Source organism: Gekko japonicus, unplaced genomic scaffold (genome assembly GCF_001447785.1).
Source record: "Gekko japonicus isolate JY-2015 unplaced genomic scaffold, Gekko_japonicus_V1.1 scaffold20, whole genome shotgun sequence".
Classification (NCBI taxonomy): domain Eukaryota; kingdom Metazoa; phylum Chordata; class Lepidosauria; order Squamata; family Gekkonidae; genus Gekko; species Gekko japonicus.
Window position 1 is genome coordinate 1,775,891 of NW_015169172.1, and position 24,790 is coordinate 1,800,680.

At 42.9% G+C, this 24,790-nt stretch overlaps 1 protein-coding gene across 2 annotated transcripts in view; it reads left to right on the forward strand.

The window, feature by feature from the left end:
- SERBP1 (SERPINE1 mRNA binding protein 1) overlaps nt 1-23,688 on the forward strand; it is a 35,734-nt gene extending 12,046 nt beyond the window's left edge. For both annotated transcript variants that reach the window (XM_015415806.1, XM_015415807.1), the window contains exons 5-10: nt 4,603-4,677; nt 12,054-12,231; nt 13,137-13,184; nt 14,165-14,338; nt 16,444-16,482; nt 22,293-23,688. In XM_015415806.1, the coding sequence (XP_015271292.1) occupies nt 4,603-4,677; nt 12,054-12,231; nt 13,137-13,184; nt 14,165-14,338; nt 16,444-16,482; nt 22,293-22,349 (571 nt within the window). In that variant the 3' untranslated portion in view covers nt 22,350-23,688. The remainder of the gene's footprint in view (nt 1-4,602; nt 4,678-12,053; nt 12,232-13,136; nt 13,185-14,164; nt 14,339-16,443; nt 16,483-22,292) is intronic.
- Nucleotides 23,689-24,790: the final 1,102 nt, after the last annotated feature.

The following is a 24,790-nucleotide window of genomic DNA, read 5'->3' on the forward strand; positions in this document are numbered from 1 at the left end:
TCAGGAACTGGAATGACAGGGCCACGGAGTGGAATGACAGGGCCAAAAGTGGAAGGATCAGCTGTTGACTGCTGTTCACTTTACATGGTTCAAATGTTATTGTGTTATAGTTTATTAAATATTTTATTACACTTTTTGGTTCAGAATATTTTTTTTCCTGTTTTCCTCCTCTAAAAACTAGGTGCGTCTTATGGTCCAAAAAATACGGTAGTTAAAACATTTTAAAAACATTTAAATACAATGGGCAACCCCCAAGGATCCAGCGCGACACACACACTCGCTCCCTATTGCACATCCCATTAAATCAGAAAAGGGGGGGGGGGAATGCTATGGCCCCGATGTTCAATGGCCAATCAACCTAGCCCAGCGGTCCTGCTTTGCAGGCCCCAATTGGTGGTGGTGGTGGTGGCGGCGGCTCCTATTTGAAAGCCTGGCGGAAGAGCTCCGTCTTGCAGGCCCTGCGGAACTGCAACAGGTCCTGCAGGGCCCTGATCTCCTCCGGGAGCTCATTCCACCAGATAGGAGCCGCCACCGAAAAGGACCTGGCCCTTGTGGCAGCAAGCCTGGCCTCTTTAGGGCCCGGGGTCACGAGACGGTGTTGTGACCCCGACCGAAGTGCTCTTTGGGGCCTGTATGGGGCAAGGCGGTCCCTCAGGTATGCCGGACCCTGGCCATGTAGGGCTTTAAAGGTAAGCACCAGCACTTTGAAGCGAATCCGGAATGCTATAGGCAGCCAGTGCAGCGCTTTCAGCACACGCTGGATGTGGTCCCATTTCGAGACACCAGCAACCAGCCTGGCCGCCGCATTCTGCAACAGCTGCGGCCTCCGAATTTGTGACAAAGGCAGCCCCATGTAGAGAGCGTTGCAGTAGTCTAGCCTCGAGGTAACCGTCGCATGGATCACTGTGGCTAGGTCTTCGCGGTTAAGGAAGGGGACCAACTGCCGCACCAGCTGTAGCTTTCTTGATGTAGTTCAGCCAGGATGACCAAGGTGGTTGTGAGCCAAAAACCTGGTTTAAAGCTAGATTAAAAGGGATCTAAATATATAAACTGTGAACAAGACCAAAGTTCAGGGTTGGGGTCCGTTTCAGTGTGCCACACATATTTTTGCTCTTTCCCGTAAGTGTCAGAAGATGATTTATACAAAATATGCACATTTGAAATCAAGCTAATGGGTTGGATCCACTGGAAAAACTTGTGGAAGTACTGATTTATCCAACAATCTGCTCTGTGTCCCAGAACCAAACTCTAACAAACATATAAACAGAGGAAGATCCACTTTGCTACCTTTTCCTGCTGTATCTAACCCAAATTATGTTTGTTGTACATTTTTAATTAGGTAAGGAATATAGTATACCTGTACAGAGCAATCCTGAGTCATGCCTGTGCTACAGCAGCCAGCTACCATGCAGGGGCACCACTGCTGGTCAGCTCCCTAAGGAGCAAGTTACAGTGTGGTGAACGGGGGTGGGGAGAAGTGTAGCTGGCTGCTCATGAGGTCACATTCATGGTGATTCCACTGCAGTGTGGCCTCGCAGTGTAGTGTCGAGGTAGGGGCAGCACAAGGGGCGGGGCATTTTGGGTCAACAGGAGTGGCCAGTACCAGGGGCAGATGCCATTGCAAGTCACAGCTAGGGGGTGGGGAAGGGCTGCTCGGGAGAGCCCTGTTCTCTCCCGGCCCCTGACAGAGACCTCCAGCAATGACAGGCATGCGGTTGCTGGCGTTTGTTGTTTCTGTATGCCAGCATGTCCCATGGCCAATTCCTCCCATCCCCCCCCCCAAATACTTTGAGTCCAGCCACTGCAGTGGCCTTCCCCCTGCCACTGACTCAGGGAACCCCGTGATCTCCTGCCCCCTCAGTGCTACTTGCACATATGCCTCCCCCCCAGGTGCCAGAGGAACCGCTTCCTGGAGCAGACACACAGGAGCCTCATCCATGCACTCAATTTATTAGTGACACACACCCCCCCCCCGGTGGCTTGCATCATTTCCCTCTTCTCCGTTTCATGCTCACAAGAACCCCATGAAGTAGGTCAGGCTGAGGGTGTGCATCTGGCCCAAGGCCACCCACCTAGCTTCCATGTAACAAGTGGGGAACGGAATCTGGGTCTCCCAAGTCCACCCTCACTCTCTAGCCAGCGCGATAAGCCATCTTATTCACCCAGACCACCCTGTGGCCCCTCCCCCCTTCACACAGAAGCCTGCAAGGTTAGAGAGGGAACCTGTCTGTGCAGCTGGGTCCCTGCTATGTATGGCAGATGACTGCAACCACTGGGACCTGTGCAACCCTCCCCCACAAGTCTCTATTGAATTTCCACCTGCAAGACAGTAAAACAGAGCCATGGCAACTGGTGCAAGTGCCATGCCAGAATCAGCCATAGATGTCTTGTCCTTACAGGGTCTGCAAATGCAGCCCCATGTGGGGGACTTGCCACGAACCCCTCTTGAGGTGCATGATGGAACCAGCCAGCTCACACTCATCTGTCCTGTGGTGAAATACTCCCGGATTGTTTGAAATACATCCACCGTGGCAGCTGCAGCTCTAGCCTTTGGTTCTGCAAGGGAATGAGTTAAAGGGACACTTGCCAAGCTGGTTCACCATGTGCAGCCAAGCAGCTGCCAGACCTCCCCTCAACCACAGACACGCCCTGTGCTCTGCCAAGGGTGGGAACTGGGCAAATGACAGCATCCCCCCCCCCCAAATCTCCAGGAAAACTTCCCGGGTAACTTTTCCCATAGCATATTAGGGGCCATGACATTGCATGGCCTAGAGTGCAGGCGACACTGTCACAGCACCCAGCATCAAGCGAGGAGAGTGCGGGAGTAGGTTTGGGATCCTTGCCTGTGCTCCCCCCCCATCTAAATGAACTTTATTGATAACAAGCAAAAACATACATGTTTGAAATAGGTGCATAACTGTTGCATGTGTCAACAGCTACATGGTAGACCAGGGGTGTCAGACTCATTTGTTATGAGGGCTGGATCTGACATAAATGAGACCTTGTTGGGCTGGGCCACATATGTCATAAAATGTAATGCCAGGTAGCGGAGATATAAACTTTATAAAGGACACAAACGGGGTTTTTTTTACTTAAAACATGCTTAAAACATTAGCACTCTTGCAATATTTTGTTTATTTAACAGTGTCTGATAACTGACACCTCTTGCTCTGAATTATTGCATCAAAATGTCTGTGCTGTTGCAATCTTGAGTATGCTGTTCAGGTGTGTATCTGTAAGCTGCACACCTATGATGACTCAGCAGCAGTAGAACTGGAAGAAGAAGCAGAAGACCGCCAGTTCTACTGTGGGCCTGATGGAAGTCCTCTGAGGGCCTGATCCGCCCCCCCCCCCGGGCCGCATATTTTACACCCCTGTGGTAGACAATGTGAATACAATAATGATAGTGACATATGTAGAGAGTAAATCTGTCTGATAAACATTACATTAAATATATCAATAGTTTTATTTATTTTATTTCATTTATACCCCACCCTCCCCGCATTGCGGGCTCAGGGCGGCTTACACGACACGACAGTGCAATAAAATATAACACATTAAAACAATTTAGGCACACAAAGTGCGATAAAAATTACACAATTAGCCACTTAAAACACAATTCAATCTTACAGGATGCATTGATAGTTAAAAATACCCACTCATTATTCTATCTCACCGTTTATAGTATCTAATATTGAAATATAATCTTCCAGGAAAGGAAACCAGATTGATGAAAATTGCAAATTAAAGGAATCTGTATCCTGAGACAAAATAGTCAGACAGTTTGTCCATTAAACAGAATTTACACCCCTTATTTAGCCGGTCAGAGGTGGTTAGTTTTGTGTTGTTCTTTTGCCCTTGCTTACTTGTCAGTGCTTGGTTGCTTCTGTGGGTTGAGCCTCCAAAGGTGGGTGCCTGTTTGGATTCTGAACTGGAAGAGATCAGTCACAGAGAATGGACTTTGCTTTCTTTCTTGGGTGTCAGCGCAAAGTGCTCACCCTGTGGTGCTAAATGCCCTCTGTGCTTCTACCACCACCAAAGTGCCTCGCTGCTTGCTCAAACTCCGCACAGTAGGGAGCTCCGAGACAGAGTCCCGTGCATTGTAACTGGCTCTTATGCGGGCATATCTTCGACATATGCCTGTGCACAGGTCAGTTGCCTCCCTGAGCCCTCCCCCCCCCCCTTAGGATTGCACTGTACATGTGGATTTGTTTAAAAATTGTACGTGCCTTTATTTATTTAATTATGTGTCGTATTTCTAGCCCTCCCTCCCTGCAAGCAGGCTCAAGTATGCTTGGTATTTGGTGGTAGTAACATGTTTTCAGTGTTGCAGAAATTGAAAACAGTGTGCGACACCACAGCAAATAGCACTAATTTGTGGCATTATTCTGGTGGTTGGATTTTTTCTACTGGATTTTTATGCATAAAACTATTTGAGCTTTGCCTTACCGATTTTTATCATTGATATATTTATGGGGGATATTTTCCTGAGTAACTGCTATTGGAGAAACTGGGCGTTTTATGATGTAAATGTTGTGCTACATTGAGTTTTTCAGTAAGCAAATCCTGTTTGAACACTAAATGTTAAAAATCTTAATGCAGTGGGATGGATCAATCAAACGTGACAGAGGAAACACCAGAGGGAGAGGAGCACCCACCAGCTGATTCAGAGAATAAGTAAGTAAGATTTCCTTACTGATTCAGAGTAATTCAGAGTAATCTTTTCGTTATTCATGAGAAGCTAAAATCCAGAGTAAGTAAGGAGATGGGTAGAGAGCATCTAGCTGCCTTAAATATTTTCAGATCTCCAGGGCCAGATGGCTTGCATCCCAGGGTGATAAAAGAAATTGCAGATGTTATTTCAGAGCCTGTAGCTCTAATCTTTGAGATGTCCTGGATTACTGGTGTTGTGCCAGAAGACTGGAGAAGAGCAAATATTGTCCCAATCTTCAAGAAGGGAAAAAAGACAGACCCGGGAAATTACAGGCCTGTCAGCTTGACATCGATACCTGGGAAAATTCTAGAGCATATTATTAAATGCTCTGTCTGTGAGCACCTTGAACGGAATGAGTTAATTGGTAGTAGCCAACATGGGTTTATCGAGAATAAGTCATGCCAGACCAACCGTATCTCCTTTTTTGACAGAGTTGCCAAAATGGTTGACTCTGGCAATGCTGTGGATATAGTGTATCTAGATTTCAGTAAAGCAGTTGACAAAGTTTCTCATGATATCCTTGAGGATAAGCTGGTTAAGTGTGGGCTGCATGGTGCAACTGTTGGATGGATTCATGGTTGGTTGAAAAATCGTACCCAACGAGGGCTCGTAAATGGCTCTACGTCTACGTGGAAGGAAGTCTCCAGTGGAGTGCCACAGGGCTCGGTCCTAGGCCCGGTGTTCAATGTTTTTATAAATGACTTGGAGGAAAACATAGAGGGGATGCTTATCAAATTTGCAGATGACACAAAGCTAGGTGGGATTGCTAATTCTGAAGAAGACAGAGTCAGGATTCAAAATGATCCAGATAGGCTGGAACAGTGGGCTGAGACAAAATGAATTTCAGTAGAGATAAGTGCAAAGTCCTACACTTAGGTATAAAAAAATCAAAGGCACAGATATAGAATGGGAGGGACTTGGCTTGACAGCAGCACATGGTGAAAGGGATCTAGGTGTTCTGGTTGATCACAAGCTAAACATGAGCCTGCAGTGCGATGTGGCTGTGAAGAAAGCTAATGCAATCTTAGGATGCATTAACAGCAGCATTGTGTCCAGATCACGGGAGGTGGTAGTTCCGCTGTATTCAGCTATGGTCAGGTCTCACCTGGAGTACTGTGTCCAGTTTTGGGCCTCACATTTTAGGAACGATGTTGACAAGCTCGAGCGTGTCAACAAGAGGGTAACCAGGATGGTGAGGGGGTTGGAATCCAAGTCTTATGAGGAAAGTCTGAAAGAGTTGGGTATGTTTAGCCTGGGAAAGAGAAGGCTTAGAGGGGACATGATTGCAGTCTTCAAGTATTGGAAGGGCTGTCATGTAGAAGATGGAGTGGATCTAGTCTCCTGCTCCGGATTGCAAGACTAGATCTAATGGGTGGAAATTATAAGAAGTCGTTACCGGCTAAATATCAGGAGAAACTCCGTCCCCTTCCCCTGGCAATGGCAGTATGAAAGAGCAAGGCTGTGGTTACATTTAAAAAAATCTGTAAAAGGTGATATAAAATTCAGGTGCTTTTGATTTACTTTTTTTAAAAAAATACTTCATCTTCAGTCTTCTGTGCAGTCTCACATTGGGACTGCACTTGGCAAGCTCTCTTACAGCTATTCCAAGGGGATTCCCTCCCCTGCAGGGCTCGCTAGAGGTCATCTTCCCACCTGACGGTCACATGTTCTGTAGGGAGGAGTCCCCCTTTCCCTCAGACCTTTCTTCACCACTGCATTCTGAGGACATGTTCTCTTCAGCTGCTGAGTATCATGAGTTTTTCTTGAAGTTTCTCTTCTGGGTTCTCTCTTTGCTGGAGATACGTCACAGAAGGCTTTATTTTAAAAATGTACCCAGTGCAATACAAAAATGACTTGCTCAGAAGAACACCTCTGCTTGGGTGAGGCCCATAATACAGCCATGTGCAAGATCTGCCTCCAATTTACCCCAATGACCTGCTCAGATCATGCAGTGCACTTGAAGGCTAGTTTTTGGGAGCAGGCGCTCTCTCGCTCCAACAGCCTGGCAGCAAAAATATCTGCCCCGGCAGAGCACAACCAGTTGTTGCCTTCGAACCCCCCAGTTAGAACTGACCAACTTGCAAATCCGCTCTTGGGCGTCTCGATTCTGTCAGTTCCGGGGACAGAACCAGATTGTTAGGTCCGATCACCCACTTGTTCTTCTGAACGCCACATGTTAGAGCTCCCATCTAAGAAGGTATGTTCCAAGTTCAAACATAAGGAGAAACAATGTTCCAGTTTCAAGATGCTCCCAGAATTGAGTGACTCTTTGGTTCCAGTCAGGTTAGCGTTGGATCCGAGAAAATGGAAAGGAGTCTCCCACCACGAACACCTTTTCCACATGCCTCCCCAACTCATTCATTCTCTGAAGGGGAATTGGAACTTGGCCGGGGTGCATTGACAGTTTCAGCAGCCTAGCTATCCAGTGGACCCATCCTCCTCAGCTCCATGGCAGAATTCTATGCCTCCACCTCCTTTGCAAGGATTACCCTTATTATTTTCCGTCTTCTAGACCTCAGGAATGGGGTGACTGGCAGTCATCAAAAGCACCTTTGGACTGAGGTACCCCTCTTCACAGAATTCGTGATGCCGTGATTCTGCCAGTTTGGTACCATTCTGCAATTTCTCCTCACCCCTTATGGGGCATTCAGATTCTGAGGAAGAGCAAGCTTTGAGGGCTGACTGTCCTTCTGGTCTGGCCTCAGACTTACCATCAGACCCATCCCTTGATGACACTGTAGGGGACCCTGATCCAGTGTCACCTAATGAAGATTTGAGGCTCTACCCAGAGCATGTGAATGTCTAAATTGTTAGAGATAGAGGTGTTCTCCAGCAACCTAAGACCTCGAGACAAGATTTTAGGCGGGGCTCTATGCTGAGTCACCAGGTATAATCACTTTCCCAATTCTTGAGGGTATTGGTGACATCTCCAAGGCTTTTTGGCAGAAACCAGCTAGCATTGCTGCCACATCCAAGAAAGGTCAAGAATTTATACAGAGTGCAACAGGAAGGTCATTCTATTTATTTTACTATTCTCTGGCTTCATATGTCATAGCTGGATGGCTGCTTATATACAGTTTCTGCCTGAAGACAAGAAGCCTCTGGCTAAACTCCAAGTGGAAGCGTTGTGCCTTTCCAAACAACAGATTAATGCAGGCAGACATTCCACTGACTACTCCTCCAGGGCCATGGCTTCAGGTATTGAGAAGACATGCTTGGCTGCGCTCCATAGTTCTCTATCCAGGAACATCAATATTTTTGCTTCAGCGACTGATGATCTTTTATCCCAAATTAAAATGAACAGGCAAACAGCTTGTTCTTTTGGCATCACAGCAGGTCCTGTCACTCCGTACAGGCCTCGATAAGATGTATAGATACCACCAATCCCAGTTGCTATACTACTGGCACTTGCATTAGCAGCCATACTCATCACAGTATTCTACACAGTGCCCTTTTTCAGGGCCTATGGCTCAGGGTAGGCACAGGTCCAATCATAGAGCTAGGCATTTGGGCTCACAACACCAGCCACTTCCTAAAGAGCCGCAGCAGGCTCCAAAAGGTTCCTTCTGAATAGGACATGTAATAGAGCAGTCACCTGCCTTTTTTAAAGACAGGTTAGTGGTCTTCAGTAAAAAATGGCAGGAGGTCACTCATGACACTTGGGTTTTGTCAATTGTTAGTTTAGGTTATAGACTAGAGTTTTGGCAATGGCCAATCCTTCAACATCCTGATCAGGCCCCAAATAGAAGAAAAAGAGATTGGATTTGTACGCCGCCCTTCACTTGGAGTCTTAGAGCGGCTTACAAACGCCTTTCCCTCCTCACAACAGACATCCTGTGAGGTAGGTGGGGCTGAGAGAGCTCTTTCAAGAACTGTTCTTTCAAGAACAGCACTGACAGAACTTTGGCTTGCCCAAGGTTATCCAGTAGCTGCAAGTGAAGGAGTGGGGAATCAAACCCGGTTCTGCCAGATTAGAGTACGTGCACTACAGTACAGAGGCAGTACAGAGAGTTCCTGATTTGGACCCCATCACAGGATTTTATTTACTATTTTTCCTAGTGCCCGCAGGAGATGGAGGTCTTAGACCAATCCTGGACCTGAGGGATATAACTTTTTTTCTGAATGTTAGAAAGTTTAAAATGTTGTTGGAGTTGGTCCTACAATTGTTAACATGAAGCTGTTGGCTTTGTGTACTGGACGTTCAGGATACTTATTACCATATCGCTACCCACCCTGGTCATTGCAGGTTCCTGTGCTTTAAATATAACCACATTTCCTACCAGTACATGGCCCTTCTGTTTGGGTTGGCAACTGCCCCATGGGTATTTTCTAAATGTGTTGCTGTTGTAGTAGCACACCTAAGGTGTAACGGGTGTTCTCTTTACCCATATTTGGATGACTGGCTTGTAATGGCACCTTCCCTTGGTGAACTAGAACCACAGGTTTCCCTGATCATACAAATGTACTAGGAATTGGACTTGGTAATTAACAGTATGAAATCATGCCTCTGACCTTCTCAGAAAGTTTCCTTTATTGGGGCCCTTCTGGATGCTACAGTGATAGAGCCTTACATATTAAGTCGTTGATTAGGTGCTTGTCTAAAAAATAGATTTAAATCAGTCTGTCTTTTTCAGACGTTGTTAGGGCTGATGGCTTCTACCACAGCCACAACCCCATATGCACGCCTAACTGCATTCCCAGGGTACTAGGTTCACAGTTTGTAGATCCATAATATGGCAGTTAAGCGTGTGAGCGTGTGATAGTAATGTCCTAGCAGGGGTGCCATATGGGGGAAGTACGCCTCAGCTGTCTATCACCTCTGATGCTGTGCCCTCTGGAGCTTTGGGCTCATTCAACATGGGTGCAGGCAGCGTCAGCAGCATTGCGGAGAGGCATTTTCTTGGAGGACATCTGCTGGGCAGCGACATGGTCATCAGACACCTTCATTAAGCACTATTCTGTGGACATGAGTGCAAGGAGAGATTTAGCAGTGGGCAGAATCATGCTGCACTCCTTGTTCCACTGAAGCTCACCCCACCTTCCAAGGTAAGGAGCTCTGTAGTCTCCCAGTGTGGGACTCCACAAGAAGTCTGAAGATGAAAACAGTGTTGTATTTACATGTAACTGTTGTTCGTCAAGATGTCTTCTGTGCAGAGGAAATGTAAAAAAGAAGATGGTACCTTTTATCATATGTGGTGGAATTGCATCAAGACAAAAAAATACTGGAAAAATATACATGAAGAAATCCGAAATGTTTTCAAAACCAGATTCCCGGTGAAACCAGAGGTTATGTTACTGGGAATCTTACCAGACAACATAGAACCTCAAAAGACCTACTTAAATATATGTTAACAGCTGCTAGAGTAATATTTGCAACAAAATGGAAGACAGAAGATTGTCCTACAATAAAGAAACTAGCTAAATATGCAACATTGGCGAAACTAACCAATTATATAAACAAAAGACCACTGGAAGAATTTCAGCAGAAATGGCAAGCTTATTACATATACTGTGAGAATAACTTGTTCCCTTAAATTCTGAAATTACCTGAATATCATATTAAAGTCAATACTTTATCTGTATTCCACTAGTAATCAAATAATTAGTAAGAATAAAACTTAGATTTAGACAATATTAAGGTTTTTACAATGTTTTAATTTTAGTATGGAAGTTTGTTCAATTGTTAAAAGATTATTGCTAACCTGCTCTGGCAGGGAGGGTGGGGTACAAATCAAACTAAATAAATAAAACCTTAGGAAAGTTTTTGTTTATTCTTTATAGATGGAATCTATAAAAAAATTCTGTAATCTCAAAGCTTTATTTTTATTTATTTATTTATTGAATTTGTACCCTGCCCTCCCCGCAAAGCAGGCTCAGGGAGGCTTAGACTGGTTAAAACATAAATAACAATTAAGATCCGCATAAAATAATCTAAAACAATTCATTTACAAATAATTCATAGTTCATAAATAATTCATTGTTCATAAAATGCTGGCAATGTTTGCTTTTGCTTTTATATTTTTTGCTTTTATATTTGAAATATGTAATACCTTTGGCAATGTATCTGGTTTTACTTGTTGTATGTTTGGTGTAGTGGTTAAGTGCGCGGACCCTAATCTGGGAGAACCGGGTTTAATTCCCCACTCCTCCACTTGCACCTGCTGATGTGACCTTGGGTCAGTCACAAGCTCTGGCACAGCTGTCCTTGAAAAAGAGCAGTTTGTGTCAGAGTTCTCTCAGCCCCACCTACCTCACAGGGTGTCTGTTGTGGGGAGGGGAAGGGAAAGGAGTTTGTAAGCCGCTCTGAGTCTCCAAGTGAAGGGCGGGGTATAAATCCAATCTCTTCTCCTTCTTCTTCTTCATAATATTTCATAATATTCACAAACTTGATGAATCTATATTTTTCCTGTACCCTTTTTCCTTCTGTATCCCATCCTTTTAAAGAGAAAACAATAAAAAATTCAATTATATAAAAAAGGTGTCTTCTGTGCAGGCGCACATTTCTTCTCTTCTACCCTGCTGTAAATTCATAGGATGTAATTCCATACATGATATTCGTGGCAGCTCAGGAGGACTGAGGGAAAGGTAGGCTCCTCCCTGCAGAGCATGTGACTGTTAAGTGGGAAGATGACCTCTAAGGAGCTCTGGGGGAAGAGCTCCCCTTGGAATGTTAAAGTTACAGGTAAGTCAACACTTTTTTATAGTCCACCTTTCTTACAAAAAGGTGTAGACAGGCTGCAAAAGACAATCAGTGAACAATGCTGTAGAACTAGGAATACAGATTTAGGAAACAATGTGAATGGGAAGCCATCTAAAGCAGCATACACTGTAAATGATACAAGGTGTATTTCAAATTATAGGATAATCCAGCAAAAAAGGTTATGCCCTGTGGTAATTTTTGTGGACTACATTTTGTTCCATTGCCCTTACAGTTCTAATCTCAATTTAAGAATGCCCTCCTGAACATTAGTCTTTTGCAAATTCTGGGTAGTAAGAGAAGTGTGAAAGTTTTCTTGACCTCAGACATACCGTTTCATGAGGTGGGGGCCAGCATTGACAAGACTGCCAGTCTCAATCCACTTAAACTGGAAAAAATAATGTAATAGAAAACATGCATCTTTTACTGGATTTCCAGTGTGAATTAGACTGCCCGAATTACAGATTTCTCTGTTTAAATGCACCATTTTGTCTTAAGAAATTCAAGCTTGCTGCACTGTATTCAGGGGGCCCTCAATTTTAATTCACAGCCAGCAATGTTCTTGTGTTTAGACCACTGTCCTGAATGTATTGCTTACTACAGACAAAGTGAAACGAGCTATTACTATTCTTAAACTTATAGAGAGAATGAAGTAGATGAAGTCAAGGAAGAAGGTCCGAAAGAAATGACTCTGGATGAATGGAAAGCTATTCAAAATAAGGATCGTGCAAAAGTTGAATTCAATATCCGCAAACCAAATGAAGGTGCTGATGGACAATGGAAAAAAGGTTTTGTTCTTCATAAGTCAAAGAGTGAGGAGGTAAGAGAGAATGCTGTGATACTCTAATTGTTCAACTTGGTTTCACCTTGGAGTAAGTAATTGTAAAGCATCTTATTTGTATGTAGCTTCCATAAGCAACATAAGCCGAATCTAGTTCAAAAAGTGTATTCAGAATCTTTTGCAAACACATGTTTCTACCTCTTACTATAGCAGAAAAAGGCTAGTAAAAGTGGCTGGAGAAACACAGTAGACCTGAAGAGTGAAACTTAAGTAGAATTTTCAGTTTTTAGGGTTTCAAAGAGTACATGCAAGTAGGAGACTGACAGGGGAGGGGAGTTCATTTCCCTGTTTTCACTTACTTCTGCTCCCCTTCCCAGCCTCGTCTCTTCTTACTTGAGAACAGTGTTGCTTGTTTGAGTGTTTCTATGAACTTCGTAAACTTTCCTATCCTGCCCCAGAATTTGATTGTAAAAAGTGTGTTTGGGGATCTGATTTTATTTTTGTTATTTTTTAAAAAATATTTCATTATTATTTATTTTTATTAAAACTGAAAAATGTTATGGGTTCTAGTCTGTTGCTCCATGGAGTTAAAGGTAGTATGTTCTGTCTGCAGAGCTAGTACCCAAGCAGGACTCCACTAGACACCCACATTAGTAAAGTGTACCCCTTTAGATTTCAGGCAAAAGATTGTATTTTTACTTCAGCTGTACCTCATGTAGCTAATCCCATTTAGCACTCATCTGGGTTCACTTTTTTAAAGGATGAAAATTGGATATCTAGTTTCACAACATCCTCTTTGCTTGCTCGATCTCCCTTGCTCTTTCCATTTGTTTAGTAGCACATATCCTCCAGATTCACCTAACTGTTGCTTGCTTGTATCTGTAAAGTCTCATTAGTTCCTTTTGTTTTTATCCCTTGCTTGTTGGACATACAACTCTCATCAGACAAAGGGGATGACAGAGATGCAGGGGAGTCAGCTGGAAGCCAATGAGGTACTGACCCTTTATATATACTTGGTGGTTGAGGAGCACTGTAATTCTAAACAAACTCAATTTTAGAGGTGCTTTCTAAAAGAGCCATTGATAATAGGTACTTCAAATAGAGGATACAAGACTGCTTAATGAATTCTTTGTCACCAGTGTGGTTCTTGCCAGTCATATGGTCCTGTTCTTGACCCATCAAGGTCACATATTTCTTTGTATAGCACTTCTATAGCACTTTTTCCCACAAAGGAGAATAACATAAAGAATCGCTTTCACATTGCTTTCCAGTGCACAGTTCTACCATGATGACTGCCTACCCATAATGGCTACTTAATTACAGCCAGATTGTATGCATGCATACATACAGGAGTTTTAATGTATACAGATATATCTATGTTGTTAGCCGCCCTGAGCCTACCAATGGCGGGGAGGACGGGATATAAATAAATAAATAAAATACTCCATTTTTTCCAGAAGGAAGCATTAGCAGCTTTGCCCATCCCTAAGCATTTCTCCTCAACTACTTCAGCTCTGGTGTTCGGAGTTTGATATCTCTCTCAGATTTGCTGGATAACTTAGTTGGAGACCTGTACCGTTTACTCTGACCCCATTGAAAAGAACAGATCTTTATAGTGTGCTGTGTTAACAGTGTATATGCATCAAAGGAACAAATTCTGACACTTTTTAATACTATTCTTTGAGTGGAACAGCTGATTTGACAGTCACACAAGTAGTAATCAATCATGTTTATTTGCTCATACACTTGATAGCTGATAAAACTGTATTTGCATATGGTGTTGCATTCTGCTGATAAGTTTTTTGTTAGCTGTAGTAATTGGGAATTGTAAGCTGTGTCATTTGTGTAGTCATTAAAGTCACATGGCGGTGGGTTGGTGCTGTAAAGCTGTTCAGTCGCATTTGGGGTTGATATTGGTTCTGGTGGATGATATTTTTGGTACTTGATACTGTATTGTTGGCTTTCATTTTAGCCTCACGCTGAAGACTCTGTAATGGATCATCACTTCCGCAAGCCAGCAAACGATATTACATCCCAGCTGGAGATAAATTTTGGAGATCTTGGTCGTCCTGGACGTGGTGGTAGAGGTGGAAGAGGAGGCCGTGGGCGTGGGGGAAGGGCCAGCCGCGGAAGCAGAACTGACAAGGTGGGTAACCTGCTTTATCCATTCAAATGATCTGAAACATTTCCTGATGGTAGTAAAAAGAACAGAACAATTTTCTGGAACTTAGCACAGCAGAATTGCCAAATATTGATGGGTTTTAGCCTGGGTGATAAAATAGGTTAACTAGCCATTATGGTTTCAAAACAGTAGCTGGGCGCCAAACCTCCTGTTATTTAGAAGAATATTGCTGATCTTCCCCCCCCCCCTTCTCCTCTGAAAAGTTTCACTGTGTAAATATTATTTGGTACTGTTAGGATTTTTTCTTTTTTCCTAGAAGATGGTGACTGACATTACTGTATATGCTGTGTGCATGCATTATTTATTTATTTAATTAATTAATTTGATTTCTAGCCCTCCCTCCCCTGCATTGCAAGGTTCAGAGCGGGTTACAACGATATAGTTAAAACATAAATATAACAATCATTAAAATCCAGATATAGCATCATTCAGTAAAAACAATCGGATAGCACTCAGTGGCGCCAGGTAATAATCTGTTTCTGGCCAAGTTCCACACATGTGCACAGTAGGTGGTAACTAATACTGAGAGAGAAGAGCAGGTGGTAAGAATATTGCAGGGTGAAACTAAGATGGAACCAGGTAGGGGAGGCCCGTACTGCTAGAATTCTGCCGCCTCCATCATAGGCGTGGTGGAACAACTCCATTTTACAGGCTCTGGGAAACTGAATTAAATCCTGCAGGGTCTGGATCTCTCGTGGGAGAGTGTTCCACCAGGCTGGTGCCAGAGCTGAAAAGGCTCTGACTGAGTCTATGCGGACCCTCCTTTGGGCCAGGGATTGCCAGCAAGTGTTGATCCATCAAGCATAATGCCCTTTGAGGGACTTGTTGGAGGAGATGGTCCTGAAGGTATGTCAGTCCCAGATCATATAGGGCTTTAAAGGTTAAAACCAAAACATTTAACTTGAACCTGGTATTCAACTGGGAGTCAGTGTAGCTGGCAGAGCACCGGTTGTATATGGGCTCTCGGTGATGCTCCTGTACGTGCCGCTGCGTTCTGGACCAGTTGGAATTTCCAGGTCAGTCTCAAGGGTAGTCCTGCATAGGATTTCATAAACTTTTTATAGGATGTTGTAGTCTCATCACGAGACTGTCGCAAAACACGCTCTAGCCAGCTCCGCTCCTGTTTCATCCCTTGTAGTTCCATGGTATATCACAGGGCTAATTTACTACGGGAGTGAAGAGGGCATAATGGAGCGATTTTGTTGATGGCTTCAGAGAGACGGCTATGCCAGTTTTCTACCAGCACATCTAACCAGTCACCGGGGGCATTGGGTCCAGCAGAGCATTCTGGAAATCGATTGGATCCATCAGTCTCTGCGGGGAAGCCTAAATCCACTCGCCACCTAAGCGGGGAGGGGGCCCCGGTATGCTCAGATTGGCCTTCAGGATGAAGTGGTGTGACCACAGCACTGCATCAGTGGCATCTAGATCCATATGTATCCCCATCCCAAAGATCAAAGCCAGAGTGTGGCCTGCTTGATGTGTGGGGCCTGATACAGATTGGGAGAGTGCTGCCATGGACGACAATAGGTCTGCAGCCTGTGAGGAGGCAGTTTCATCAACATGGACATTGAAGTCCCCTGGAACTAAAAGTCTGGGCAACTCCAAGGCCCAGCTCGACACGGCCTCGTGCAGGTGCAGCAGGGTATCTGCTGGGGTGCTAGGTGGTTGGTACACCAGCCAGATAGCCAAACACTCTTCAGCATTCCATGCTAGGCCTGCACAATCAATATTGGCTATCTTTGGTGCAGGGAGCAGCCTGAAGGAAAAGGACTCTTGAATGAGTATCACCACACACATCCTGTCCTTCTGTCCGGGACTGATGGAGGACCGAAAAGCCCAGGTGGGGTGGGGTCAGCTCTTCAGTTATTAGTGGGTTATATATTCTGGTTTCTGAGTCACCTTCTGTAGATACTGGTTGGGAAAGGTTTTGTGGCTGGACTTTTTTTTTTTGGCATGTTTACCAGAATTATCCTTTAAAACATTCATTTCATGGGAAATGATTGGCCTTTTAAAATTTGTAACAGGAATTTTTACATCTATGCTAACATTTGTGTGTTTTCTTCCAGTTGGTTAAGGAGTTTGATGTGATCCACACACCCAACCAGGTTTGTGATTTTTATATCTAGTGGAATCCTCTAGAGCTCTGTGTTTTTAAAAAGCATAGGAGCCTGTATGTTACTACCTTTTATTTTATTTATTTATTTATCAAATTTATACCCCGCCCTCCCCCGTAGGGCTCAGGGCGGCTCACAAGGCAAGAGATCTTGCTCCAATAAAAACATAATATTCCTATAATATTAAAAACATACTATACAGTTTAAAAAACCACTCCGAATTCAAATAAAGTGCTCAGTGATCTTCGAACTTCAAAAAAACCCAAAGATGATGGACCAAGTCCGAGAAGTTCCCAGTAGACAGTCAATGGTGTCAATGTTCAGATGTTAAGATGTTCAGGTGTTCCTTCTTAGGGCCTCTTTCGCCCCCCCCCCCACGATGACAATATAGTGGGGGGGGCGGCCCCTACTCGAAAGCCTGGTGGAAGAGCTCCGTCTTGCAGGCCCTGTGGAACTGCATCAGATCCCGCAGGGCCCGGATCTCCTCCGGGAGCTCATTCCACCAGGTAGGGGCCGCCACCGAAAAGGCCCTAGCCCTCGTCGCGACCAATTTTGCATCTCTGGGGCCCGGAATAGTTAACAAGTTTTGGGCCCCAGACCGTAGTGCTCTTGGGGGAACATACGGGGAAAGGCGGTCCCTCAGGTAGGCTGGACCCAGACCATGTAGGGCTTTATAGGTAAGAACCAGCACTTTGAAGCGAATCCGGTACGCTATTGGCAACCAGTGCAGCGCTTTCAGCACAGGCTGAATGTGGTCCCTTCTAGAGAGACCCATTAACAGCCTGGCCGCAGCATTCTGCACTAGTTGCAGCCTCCGGATTTGTGACAAAGGCCTTAGGCCTGGTAGACACTTTGCAGCTGAAAACTGCCTTTTGTAGACATTTTATATACACGATCATATTGTGGAAGAAGTTCTCAAATAGTCAAATTTGTGATTTGTAAATAGTGTAGTCTGTGATATTTATATGCAAAGTCCAAATGTATGCAAGGGAAACACAGTGACCATAATGGTTACGGAAGATGAGGTCTCCTAGACATCCTGTGATTTAACATCTATAGACTGATCTTAATCATTTAGGCCTCAACCTTTAGTACTTCCTATATTTCTCTATCACATATTTGAACTTTGCATATGTTTGTCACAGGTTGTAGCTTTTACATTTCATTGCCTTTTAACACCACTACTCACAGTTGTTTCCTTTGTGTCTGTGTTTGGTAAATTTTTCACACTCTCAACTAGATGACATATTTCATGCATCCAGTGAAGTAGGCTTGATTCTATGAGGTTCATGCCATAAAAAATGTTAATTAGTCTTTTAAGTGTTAAAAGACATTGATTGGATCCTGTGATGCATGAGTAGCAAGCAAAATGTACTTAGCACAGTTCTGCTTAACGGAAGGGCTACACCACCACAAAGAGTTCTTCAATGTAATTTTTAATAGAATAACAATATGCATGTGGAATATACAACAAGAGTGGCTTGGCTGCTGCCTAGAATTTCTACAGGTGCAAAGGCCTAATTTCCACTGATTTCTCCTCCCTGCAGGAGATGTGTAATTCTCCTTAAGGTATTCCTGTGGGTCCCTCAGGAACCATTAGGTTGCTGTGGGAGGGGGATATCAGTGAAAATCTTTCTCAGAATTTATGTGATTGTGTTTAACTTTTGTAATGATCAGAAAAATGTCTCTTGCACATGAGTTAAAAATGGTAGGGATACAGTCACTTTCATGCTGTGGAAACAGATAGCAAGGAATACTTTTTGTCCTTTTGCATGCACAAAATTGTTGTGTAGGGGTGTGCAGTTTTTTTAATCCAGTATTTTTCAGCTTGGTTCTATCGGACCTGAAAAAATACAGGGTTTTTTTCTAGCCAGCCCTAGGATCTGTGTGCATCCGGGAGCAATCTCCCTGTGGTGCGCAGATCTTGACTGGAATGGCTTCTCCTGCAGCCTGGTTTAAACCGGGCTGCACGAGAAACCAGCCCCAAGCCAAGTTGACAGGAACAGTCTGCTTTCCTGGCAAAGGTGATTCTCGGGCTGTCTTCTGCATTCCATTTAAATGGACTGTAGTAGAACCCTGACAGACACACATCTGAGAGATGGGAGCAATCTGCTTCTGCCTCTCTGCTGTCTTCAAATCTGCTGGTAATTCCTTTTTTTAAAAATAATCTTTTTATTAATTTTCACCAAGAAGTTTACAAATTAATCCAACATATTTTAACACATCAATGAAAATAAACCGTGCAGATAATAAGTTAATCAGTTCATCTCTCTGGTCTATTTTTGCCCCATCAATTTTCCAATCGTGTAATTCATGTTTCTCTATATAGCTCCCACACTTATTTCTCACATATTATCTAAGTTGACAAATTGATAATAGTAATTCCCTATAAATATATACTTGTGTTTCTTCTCATGGAGCTAAATCATTATCCACATCTACTCTTTTATAAAAATCATTTATGAGCCATTCTATTACGAGAACTTTAATAGTTTAAATCCTAACTAGATCTAAATATTGCCACACCGTCTCAAGTTATTTCCTAATATTCATTTTTATCAGGACCAATATCCAGCCCACTTATGACAATATAAATACAAAAAGCAGTTCTAAACAATAAACCAAATTATAATCACATTACACTTTCCTTCCTATTCCCCATTAAAACAAAAGACAATACACATACTCTACCACAAAGAGGCATCATATTATTAAAGTTCTTAACTATTCTCCTCCCTGTGGCATAATATTTATAATTCTCTGTTAATTAAAGAAAAAGGAAAAAACAGACTACAGCAAACATAAAATATACCTAAGATCTTAGCTTCCTTTCTTCCTAATTCTACTAATCAACATATCACAAAAACCACCATCTTATTATAACAACTGGTTATTACCCTACTAAACTACAAAAACAAGCCCATACCTACTGTTTCATTGTTGCCTATCAATATATTAATAGATCTGCTAGTAATTCCTGAATATATCTGGGATTTTTTTCAGAAATCCCCCCCCCCCCCACGTTTTCCCGAGAAAACCCAGGTACATTCGGGAAGTGGAAATATACCTTTGAAATATCAATAACGTATTTTTCAGGTATATTTTCAGTTTGGGTAAATCCAAGTGCACACCCCTATTGTGCACATTGAAATCTTCCATGGGATCCAGTTCAGTTATGTTGTTTGTATGTTATGAAGCCAGGTTGCTGTGTGAACAGGCGTGGGGGATCCTTGGGCTTTTGTGTTCCTTGTAATTCCTCTCTTGTGACCAGTAATTTATACTTTTTGCTTCCACTGATAGTTTGGTGTTAATTGTCTTTTGGGGTAACAGAATAAATGATAGTTTTATTGTTCAGACAAATGACAGACTATCCATCCATTTTTGTAGTAAAACATAAAGTTTGAACACCATGCAGAAGTATGAGGAAGAAAGCGTGTGAGCCAGAGCATGTTCTAGGCTTAGTCACATAACCATGGTTTGTTGTTTCTGAACCAACCCTGTTTGTTTTTGGCATAACAAGGTAAAGGAGTTATGAAAGGAATATTTTAGACTAAGCAGTATATCTAGTGAAGAGTGGCTGCTTTGCTAACTGACTCAGATAAGAATTTGGTCTCTTAAAATGTAATCTCGTAATAAAGCATCAGGTTTCGGCAGTTAGGTTCACTAAGTAGGACATGTTTATCCCATTACAAATTTCACCAAGTTCATTTTGCTATGCATTTCTGCTTATTGTAGCTAAAAATGGGTGCATCGATTCTGCATTTTACAGAGGTGCAAGGTACAGAGACAGGGCCGTAGCCAGTAGTGGGGCACATGGGGCAGTGCCTCCATCGAATTTGCAGCGCTCCCTCCCCTGGGATGGGAAGGAGCCTGGGACAACCAGCCACAGTCGTGCGTGCTGCAGGACCGAGCAAAGGGAGCAGGGCTACGGCATATCGGTGAGTATAAGGAAGGTATTTAAAGAGACACATGTCTCTTTAAATACCTTCCTTTTACTTGCTGACTCAGGGAAGGAAGGGAAGGCGCCTGGGGCTTGCCTGCGCGCCTCATGGAAGGAGGGCAGAGCTGGTAGAAGCTTCTGCTGTGCAGGAGCCCTGGAGTCAGGAGAGGCACTCTCGGGTGGGGGGAGGAGCCCTGATTTTTCTGGTGGGCTTTGCTCACCAGCAGCTCTCTGGGTGTAGCACAAACAGCCAGGCTGGGGCACTTGGGCGGAGAGAAAGGGCATCCTCCTTCCACTGGAAAGTCCTGGCAGAGCAGCAGCGAGGAAGTACCTGTTCTGGCTGGGGCTGCTGCAGTCCAGTTCTGAAGCTGGGAGGGGAGCCTGCTGGAGGAAGAGCAGTGGAGAAGTTGGTCTGATGGGTTTGCAGCTGGGGAAACACCCCTTTGGCTCTCACATGGAGCTCGGCAGCGAATTGGCTGGCCTGACCCTTGCCATGATCAGCACCACTTAACACTGTGGCTGCTAAAATGTGCTTGTTCCTGTGGCACAATTAGCATGCCACGGTGCTGTCGTTCCCCCCGGGAAAAATTCCTTGTTGCAGGGCTGTACAGAGATGTACATGTAGAATTAAAATGCACATTGTCCATAAACCAGACAGATTCTCCTCCCTCCCTAATTTTAGTAGATAAGTATAAAGAATAAAACTCTTTAAAAACTCTGTGTTTAAAACTTCTGTTAAATATTTTTTCCAGTATTTGTAGAGAGGAATATAAACAATACAGTACAGTATTCTGGGTTTTGGTACATAGGGCCACTTGTGTCCTTTTTGTTACTAAATCATCGTATATGCTGAAAGAAAAATGAGATTTGCATTGTATCTTTAATTTAGGCGCAACATTTTTGTATACTTTAATAATGGTGTTGAAATCCCCATTTAGCAACATTCATTTTCTGTGTATCTGATGCCACCTGAAACAGGGGTGTCAAACATAAGGCCCCGGGATGGAACCGGCCTGCCCATGGCTTTTATGTGGCCCGCAAGCAACTAGTGCAAAGGAGTGCTCGAGGCAGAACGGGCAGAGCCACTCTGATTGTGGCTGCAGCCTGGTGGAACAGCCTCATCTGCAGCAGTCTGCCCATATGGTTTTCTTTTGCTCCCCCCTCCCCTGCCCATGAGGTCTTGCAGCGAGGATACACCAACTCAGAGCTTACCAGCTGCTGTCTTTTATGCAGTTTATGTCTCCAGTACCTGGCATTACATTTTATGGCACACATGGCTTGGCCTGAAAAAGTGACATTTATGTCAGATCCGGTCCGCGTGACAAATGAGTTCAACACCTCTGACCTAAAAGCTCTGTATATTGTACATTTGTCTTATAGCAGGATCACATGCTTGTACTTTAGTAGTTAATCAGGAATAAAATAAATCTGTGCTTCTAAACAGACTAGCATTGGAATCCCTGCTTAGCCCGTAGATTTTTTCCTAGACCTCTTGATGTGCTGTTGTGTGCCTTTATCAGCTTTTTATGTTACACTTACTGATCTGAAATAGATTTTTAGAACTTAAAGCTCCATTGATACTGGTCAGCAAAGCGAGTCAGTGTGCTAGCTAGCTAAACAGGTAGTTCTGGAGAATAACCCTTCTTTAATCAATGTTTTATTATCATAAGCCGTTTCTATAATATAGGGCAGAAGAATACACCCCAGACTAGTCCTTGTCCACAGAAACTCTGCATAACGTTTACCCTTCCACTTTATATGTCTTCATTGGATTTCAGTGTCCTGTGTATGTAATGCCATAAACAAAAAGTGATCTGTCCATTCACTCTCTCCTAATAACATAGTCCTTTTTCTCTTTCAGTCAAGTGCTTCTGCTCCTGATGTCGATGATCCAGAAGCTTTCCCAGCTCTGTCCTAAACTGGATGCCCTAAGCCAACCCTGCCCCTTGTTGGGCCCTCCTCTACAAGGCTTGCATGCTTAAGGATCCTAAAAACAACTAAGAAATTTAAAAAAGGGGACTCTCATTCATACCATTCACACCTAAAGACTGAATTTTACCTGTTTTGAAAATGAACTTCTCTTGCTACACAGAAGCAACAATATGGTAGTCAGTTTTGTATTTAGAAATGTAACGGTAGCAGGGATGTTTTCATAATTTTTTTCGGAAATTATGCATTCTTCATGGATACTTTTTTGTATTGCTGCTTGAAAATATGCGTTTCCAAACTTGAAATATAGGTGTGAACAGTGTGTACCAGTTAAAGCTTTCACTTCATTTGTTTTTATTTTTTAATTTAGAAATTTAGGTGTTTTCCCCCAGACTACAAACAATTTTAACTCTTGCGCACTCTTTCTTTTAATACTGCTTAGCAGATTGTTTTCAGTCCACGGTCAGCTGGGATATGTACAAAAATAATTTGGAAAATTGTTAGTACTGTGTGAAATACTAACTTCTGGAATATTTTGAGTTTTTAATACTTAAATCCAAACTTGGAGAAGTCCATTTTCTTCTATCTTTGGTAGCTTGTGTATTCAAAGTCTTTATACAAAAATGATATCGGATACTTGAAAAATAGTCAAAGCACATTGGTTTATACTCAAATACCTGCTTATAAAGCCAGCACTTCTGTTTGAATAATTGGTCTAAAGCCATTCTAAAACAAATTCTGTTACACCTCTCCTTTTTACCTTATTCCCTTTTCATCCACAAAACTAGTTGTCAGTTTGGTAAAACTTTGTTTAAAGTTGTTAATATTATTGCTACCCCAGATACCCTGTAGATAGGAGCAACTATTTTTTCCCCATGATGTGGGAGGTTGGGAAGGAAGTGGCATCTATTTCTAATACAGTTGGTTTAAACTACATTTGATATTGTCTGGCAGTGCAGTGTATTGACACAGAGATGCACCTGCATTTGGATGCATTTAAACACTTTCAGTAGCTACAGTCTTGGTCCTAAAGAAGAAACCAAAGGGCATGGTGTACTACTTTGGAGAAGGATTGTTTGATATATAAGTTGGAGAATAGTAAGCATCAAAATGGGACATCCTTGGGACGTAAACCAAAACTTCACTGCGTGGATTTTTTTCACTGTTGCTTCTCTGCTAGCTGACAAACGAATGTTTTATTTTCAGAGGGTGATTGTAAGTTCTCCTTACCACTGTAGAATTCTCTTAATCCCTGTGAACAGGAATGTTACCACTTTCAAAACACAAGGAACTTGAGAAGAGCAAACAATAAAAAGGACTACTTAGGATTTTTGTCTGCAACTTTTGTTAGGAGGCTAGAGTAGGAATAGCCATTTATTTAAGGTTTCCTACAGTTTGGGCTGCTTTTAGCATTTGTGCTTTTCTTAGGTACAAAACAAAGGACAATGCCCTATTTTTTTAAAAGCTGTACTGGATGGGCAAAAAGTATTCAACAATGGAAAAGTAAACTTACTTGCAGTGTTCAGATGGCTTAGATTATCTGAATGATCTCTATGAACATTTTTGTTTACATAAGCAAAGGTTACTGTATTACATTGGACTCTTGTTGCATTCAGCTGTCAACACAGTCTGGAAGAAAGAAGCAGATTTTCAGTGTATCAAATATATTTTGCCCCATGAGTGGTTAAGATAATAACCATTCTTTCAAAGTATTTTGGACTTCTAAGATCTCTCATTTTAGCAGTAGTCATTTTTCTAGGGTCAACAGGAGCATAAATTTTCAATAGCCATCTTCTCTCCCTAGCCCCTCCAATTTAATTTTTCTTTATACAGAATATATTGAAAGATGTTGATGTTATCTGTATCCTTAAACATTTTATCATATATTCACTGTGCAAGTATTCTTGTCCCCCAAAAACATACTTATTGAATAGTTCTTTGCTGTTCTGTATGCTCCCCCTTTCCCAGGCTAATAATGGCTCTTTCCACCACAAACCTTAGCTGTTTGTCCATGTTGTTCTGGAAAGCCAACTCCTATGCTATGCCCACTTGATACTTGGCACACATATCTTTCAGCTTGGCATACTGTAACATACATGAAGTTTAAGAAGGCCTTTTAAAAGTGGCCCATTTGCAGTTCTTTTAATAGCTGTGTATCTTAAATTGTGTCAAGCTGTGAAACAATTTTCTCTTAATATTGGTGCGTGTTAACAAAATAAAGGTTTATTTTCATGCTCTTTTATAAAAATGTCATGAAAAGTTGGCATTATAAATGCCTCTAATGCCAAGCATCTTGTTGTAGTTTTTAGTCCACATATCCCTGAATTCCTATCCAGGGAGTGGTGCCTTTATGCACCCGTTATCAGCAGTGGGCATGGCTTTTGCAAAATTATATCTGCCCACGCCATCTTTCTCTAGTATTAGCGATTA